This window comes from Lactuca saligna, chromosome 5, assembly GCF_052625555.1.
Source record: "Lactuca saligna cultivar CGN05327 chromosome 5, ASM5262555v1, whole genome shotgun sequence".
Classification (NCBI taxonomy): domain Eukaryota; kingdom Viridiplantae; phylum Streptophyta; class Magnoliopsida; order Asterales; family Asteraceae; genus Lactuca; species Lactuca saligna.
The window spans coordinates 175,659,063-175,665,907 of record NC_136421.1 but is presented as its reverse complement, the minus strand read 5'-3'; the positions used below and the strand labels follow the sequence as shown (position 1 = coordinate 175,665,907).

The window sequence follows — 6,845 nt, the reverse complement described above, 5'->3', positions numbered from 1 at the left end:
AGGAAGTTATGAATTTTCTAACATTTGGCATAACAGTGCATAGCCCGAAGTTCGAGTATTAGATCGAGCGGTTTTTAGCCAACACAACCTAAACGAGTGTCGAAGATCTCGTTATTAGTAGCGTAACGATAAAAATACATTCGAAAATGGACATCGGATGAAGAAGTTATGAGATTTTAAAGGACCAGTCATGTCCCGGCCTGTTAAAAATAAAGTCAAAATTAGCCGGCGGAGTCTAAACGAAAGTTGTAAAGTACGTCCACCTATGTGTGGATATAAATAACATCAAAAAGGGAGTTTGTATGAACGAGTTACAAATTATAATAACATATTTACGTATTAAAATAAAGTATAAATCATATATACGTACACATATATATATACATATGTATATATCATTAGAAAGGTATCGACGATGTGCTCATTATAAGACTAATGTTGAGTTCTTTCGACATTAGTTTAATACAAATATCGTTAAATCTATTTAAAATAGGATTATAAAGGGGTGTTTAGTTGTTTATATAACTATAAGGTCATTAAGTAATTATGGAGGGTAGTTTTTGAAAATTCAATTAGTATAAATAAGAGTCTCTAGCTCTCATATTTTTTGCACCATTCTCTTGATTCAAGTGTCTTTCTCTTCTTATCCCCCGAGCATTTCGGTCCCTCATGATTCGACTGCTTTTTCTGTACTTTTAGTATAGTAAGGTGAGCGCTGAAGCGTTGCATGAATCTTTCTTAGAAAGATTCACCGACGAAGTTCTGCCCCTGCAGAGCCCGACTCCTAGCTAAAATCCCCTTGTAAGTAAGTTATGCTTACCCTATTTTAATATAGATTATATTTAAAACTAGTATTGTTATTATGAACATATAACAAATATTTGAGCTATCATTATATAAGTGTCGTTATAACATTTTTTAACTACTCGCGGTACGGGGAATCTGGTTTAAAGGGTTGCATAGGGTTGTTGGATTTCAAAAAGTGTTATATGCCAAAATGGTCCTACCCTCCGGTGTTTTATGTTTGGCCCCTGTGTGTACATAGTGGTTGGAAAGTATTGTTTAAACGCTTATATAATAATAATAATACTAATAATTAGTCACTGTAAATATTAGACTAATATCTAGTGATAATAATACTATATTTCGTTGAAGGAAATTATTTTAAAGTAAACGAAACGTTGTCCGAGTACCGAGCCACCACCTTATCAAGTGGGTGCATGGTCTCTTTCATCTTACACATAGATACGAAGTATTTTAATATAAGTTACGTGCTATGTGTGCTTATTGTTTGAATACTTGATGTCTATGGTAGGTGAAATATTTTTATACATGTTTTAAATGATTTAAATTGTATATGTATTTTATATCTACAAAATGTGTTGGGTAAAACATGGGTAGATGTAATAGTTGTTGTGTGACCAAATAAAATATGAGAGGCCTCGTTATATATGTTATTGATGATCCAATCATCTAGCGGAGTATAGATGACGACCATGGACTATTCTAGACAGTCTAGTGGAACGCTAGCAGTCTCGCAACCTATAGATGTTTATTTCAACTGTATGTTTATTTGAACTGTGTGCTCACCAACAATACTCCATCCCCCATATGGTTTCCTTATTTGACATTAATTGTTGAGGAGCCCCCGAAGCATGTGTTGTCACCCCGATTAAAAGTCCTTAGACTAGATCCCTTGTGTTAGATGTTTTAGGGACGTAAAGTGAGGATAACGGGAACGGGTAATCGGGTTTGTTTGGTTTGATAAAGTTAATAAACTTATTTATTGTGGGTTGAAAACCCTATGTACTCACCAGGTTTCTCAACCTGACCCACTCGGTTTATTTATATCGTAGGTGTTGATATGAAGTCACATTACACTGAGAGATTAAGGAGATATAAATCATTAGTGATAATGAATGTAGGTTCTGTTTATGCTTATGTTTCTGTATTGAAGATGACATCTCAAATGTTTTAAAATGAATACAAATACTTATCTACGGACATGCTTTGATAACGTATTTATTATGTTTTACTAGGAACAAATTCCGCAACATTTTTATTAAAAGAGGTACTCTGATTTTTATAAAGCATAAACAAAATCGGTCTTTTCTGGTCCTGAAAATGGGGATGTCACATCAGCTGCAGAAGAAACTCCACTTATCCTTTTCTAACTGGCTTACTAATACAATTACATATCACAGACACCAGATAATTCTTCGAATGAAAGGTCTCACACTACAATGGTTAGGCTCAAATGAGAGCTTTGCAATAGAGTTAAAACCTAACCTTCTAAAATTATTTCTTCTCAACAATATGTAACTTGGTATATATGCTTACTAGTTAGCTGAATCTAATGGGAGCTCCAAAAAAACGCAAAGCAATCAACATTCGAGTATTAAGTAATCGTAACAAGCATAACCCTAACATGCCATTATATCACTGACTGATCAGTACTAGCATGCAAGTCTACAAGCTCATACAACAGGCATATAAAGGCATCTGTCCTAGCATTCTATCATGCAATCCTGAGCATATCCTTAACCATAATCTAGCATACGATTCATAGATTCACAATTCAAAGAATAACATAAACATGTATAGGTATTTTGGGAAACAATTACTTGAGTTTGGGATTGCATGCACCACACCGTTTTTCTTTTATCAGAAAACCCTTTTTATATAAAAAAAAATCTTTTGAAAAATTCTACCAAACCCTCAATTTGAGTTTAGACACACCTTAGAGTATGTCTGAATCCCGCAAACTAAGGTTCTGATACCAACTTGTAACGTCTCAATAATTAATACTGAAAATTTGGATTTTTAAATTAATAAAACCATTATCTAAATAACATCGTAGAAACCATGGTGAATCAAAGTGTATCAATAACATCCAAGTACATCAGAGTAATATAAAAATACGGAACGATGTGGTGTGTACACTGCAATCATCTCGGGCTCTTCCCCTTCGAACCAGAAGCACCTAAAACATAAACTAAAAACCTTAAGCACAAAGTTTAGTGAGTTCCGCAAAATACCACATATCGTACATATCAAACATATAATGGGCCCCGCCCGACATCGAGCACCGCTCGGTAAACAGATCTGTCAGTCATCAATCCCTATCTGACATCTATCCCCACATGGTATACATATAAACAAATAAACATATAGCCATATAAACACACGAGATAATCACAAAGATAAATAGCATACATGATAGTCATCACGTCCCGCCCGGCTTTGGGCCCCTCCCGGTAAACATATAAATACATATCACATGCAAGAGTCACACAGACAACTAGCATCCTAAACATAACAAACCATGAGCCAACATTTGTGCCTTCGAGCCGCAAAACAAGGTAAGAAAACTCACCTCAAATGGTTGAATCTCTCAAATAAAATTTCAGTCTATTGGTCCAGAAAATCCCCGCACTAACATCATCAATGATACCTAATTAATAATTGGGACTTAATCCAAAATGAATAGTCTAGTTCACTTGTCTAACATCCAGGGTAAAAGACCAATTTACCCTTTTTCCTACTTGGCCCAAAATCAATGCCCAACCCATTTGCTCTCTAAGGGCCTAATTCCTAAATGGCACCCAAAACCCAAATAGCCCAATCTAGAAAAGCCTAAAATCCAGAAATTATCCATGGGAGTTAAGGGGCCAAGCCCAAACAAAACATAGCCCAAAAACCCAAATCCATAATTCCTTTGGCCCAGACTAGCATATGCTCGGCGTATCAGGCTCGTACACCCTGCGTACGCGATTGATGCAGAAATGGGTTCGCAGCCAATACGCTCAGCGTACCCAGGAGTATGCCTCACGCGCTGGCTTGATCCCAACTCTTTGGCCAAATGACTTAAGCACTTCAAAACTTATTATCCGATCCACAAGATATCATCATATTAAAGTCCTAACCCATAAAATCAAAGGCTTTAAAGCCTTTGCATGGCTAATAACACCCCAAGGTCCAATTCTAGCATTTTAGCTCCATGAAATGAGATATCAACTTTGCATAGTTGCACAACACCCGAGATTATATGAGGAATTTATGGTTGTTCAAAGTGAGGCAATTTTACAAAATGCAGGAAAAAAACGAACAGCTCTATCAACTCATGTTGAAAGTTGTGTAAGTTGGTGAATCCTTAACCAATTAAGTTGTTTTTTAATCCTAAGTGAAGCGAATACACAAGACTACAATCAGGGAAACAAATCAGCTCATTCCGAGATAATATAAGGAATTTATGGCTGTTCAAAGTAGGGCTAAAATATTACAAAATGCAGGAAAACAAAGCGAACAGCTCTAACAACACATGTTTAAAGTTGTGTAAGTCGGTGAATTCTTAACCAATTAAGCTATATTTAGATCCTAAAATGAAGCCAAGACAGAAAACAACAATATCGTAAAAATATCAATTCGATCCGAGGTCGTATAAGAAATTTATGCTTGTTCAAAGTTAGGCTAAAATTTTACAAAACAGTAAAGCAAAAACCAAATCCAAATTTGCTTCACAATACTAACACTTGGAATTCCAAACATTTAAATAGCAGATCACATTCGTTAAGATGTGATCAAAATTCTCTTTGTATTTTCGGTTGAAAAAAAAGATGCTACAATTCTCATTTTATATAAATCAATCAATAATCAACATAATAAATTAACCAAGAATCATAGACTGTTGAAAATCAAAATCCAAATCAAAATCAAGTAATTACCTGTAATTGGAATTAGGTTTGCAAAATCGACATACACAGAAATCGGGGATAAAGAGATCGACTTAGTGTGAAGAAATTGATTTTGATTTGTTGAAGCCGTTGATATCAAGAAATCGATTTGTGAGGAGATCATGGACGAAGTCGAGACGTGATTTCAATTCTCAGCTTCTTTTTTTTTTCCTTGTTTTTTTTGGTGAGAATTAACCATATACAACTACTATAATATCGTATCCAAAGATTCATCACCAGGCATCTACTTGTTTAATTACATATGTGTAGGTATACGCATACCATCCATTGAAAGACTATATACATATCAGAGTATTCTTTGTTCAGTTTAGCCATGTGTGTTGCAGACCAAATACCTAGTAAGTTTCCTAGAGTGATGAACAGAAGACGAAACTGGCATCAATCGAAGAAAATCTAAAAAAATGAATGCAAAGTCACGATAACATCAAATAAGAAATTAAATGAAATCAACAAAAACCAAGAACACCAAAGTAGGGCTGTGTAACTGTGTTACTTCATCTTTCGATTGGGCGACACCAAAGTCTCGATATATATCCCTTTTTTTCGGAAATCAATTTTATAATCCTTTTTTGTTGTTGCATACGAACTCTTTTCGAAATCCCTACCTGGATCGAGTTCGTTCACATGGCATCCTGATCGACAAACTGTGACCCAATTCCCATTCTTCATCAAATGCAGCGGTTTCACGTAATAAAACTTCCCTGGTATCTGATACCTCACCACCTTCCTCCTCCGAAATACATCTCCATCCATCCTCCATAACTTTCCACCCAACTGATCTGTAGAATTTCGTTTATAGGTCACACACAAGTGAAGCTTTCCTTCTTTTTCAAGAACCATGGAGTTCAAAAAGTCAGTAGTTACATCTCCAAAACGAGGAGTTTCCATCACTGTGAACTTTTCCTTCTTTGTGTTGAACTTTATAACTGAAAACGATAATCGACTTCTAATTCTTCTGACACCCTCATCTATGAAATAGATGTTTCCATTGTGTAGAATACTCGCACCCCAAACAAGTTTGGTTCTTCTACGTGTTAAATCCATGCAATACAGCTTTCTCCATGAATCAGCTTTCAACGAATATATGTAAGCATCTCCATCCTCGGTTACACGTAAAAACATGTAGTCATCAGCAGATGCTTTGTAGTACAACTCCGACGCACTTCCGGTGACCTTGTAACACTTCGCGTCTGAATAATCACCAGACATTCTCTTACATTCACCTGTTGAAGGATTCCATAACATCATAAAAGAGTAATACCCATCTTCTCTCCCCTCCTTGGTTACGCCTACGCAAACCAGTCCATTACAAGATCCTAAAATCGTTATGTTTTTAGAACTACTGGCTACGAATGGCAAAGAGCGGCTGTCGGAGAAACCATCATCAAGTGTTTCACAGTGGACAGTGCGGAAGTGCGTGCATGGTTTTGTATCGGAGAATAAGAGAAGTTTGTGGTGGTTTTGATGGTGGTCGAGGTGCATGATGGTAAAAAGACGGGTGTTTAGGAAGGAGTTCCATTGTTTTGAAACGCATCTTAAACTTGTTGCGTGTTTTACCGGCAGCCGTGGTAATATGTTGTAGAAGATTACGTCGTGTGGCAGCTCCGTGATGAGGTTAGGAGGGGAAGGGTGGTGCTCAGCCATGTTTGTCTGTCTTGTACCAAGAACAAGGGTTAGGGAGGATCGATGTTATTGTTTATAATTTTCTTGAATAAAATTTCCTTTGTTTTAAACAGAATTGGATTTCGCTGAAGTTCTTTGACCTAGAATCAAGGAAACAGTTGTAGATTTTTCATGACTTTCTGTTTTGTGATTAAAACATGAAACAATTATATTATTCGTTCAAAAGATTATTTAGTCGTATATAAAAAAATACTAAAGATCGTTAATTAATAATTGTAAATGAGCATGTTCAAAATACGACCTTTTCAATATAGTATATAGAGAGGGGGTTTTGGTGGAGAGTGCTATTTTGATGTCACTACTCCCTATTAGAATAATGGGATTTCCCACAGAATAGGGTATCTCTTAAGTAATTTGCTACCAAATACAAAATTTTGAAAAACCTCACATATTTGGTGATCTATAGTT

The 6,845-nt window shown here is 35.9% G+C and overlaps 1 protein-coding gene across 1 annotated transcript; it reads right to left on the bottom strand.

The window, feature by feature from the left end:
* Window positions 1-5,243: 5,243 nt before the first annotated feature.
* On the bottom strand, window positions 5,244-6,398 carry LOC145045967 (F-box/kelch-repeat protein At3g06240-like). The gene has a single exon (XM_078994256.1). It carries the CDS (start codon window positions 6,396-6,398, stop codon window positions 5,244-5,246), a length of 1,155 nt encoding a protein of 384 aa, XP_078850382.1.
* Between the last annotated feature and the right edge of the window lie 447 nt (window positions 6,399-6,845).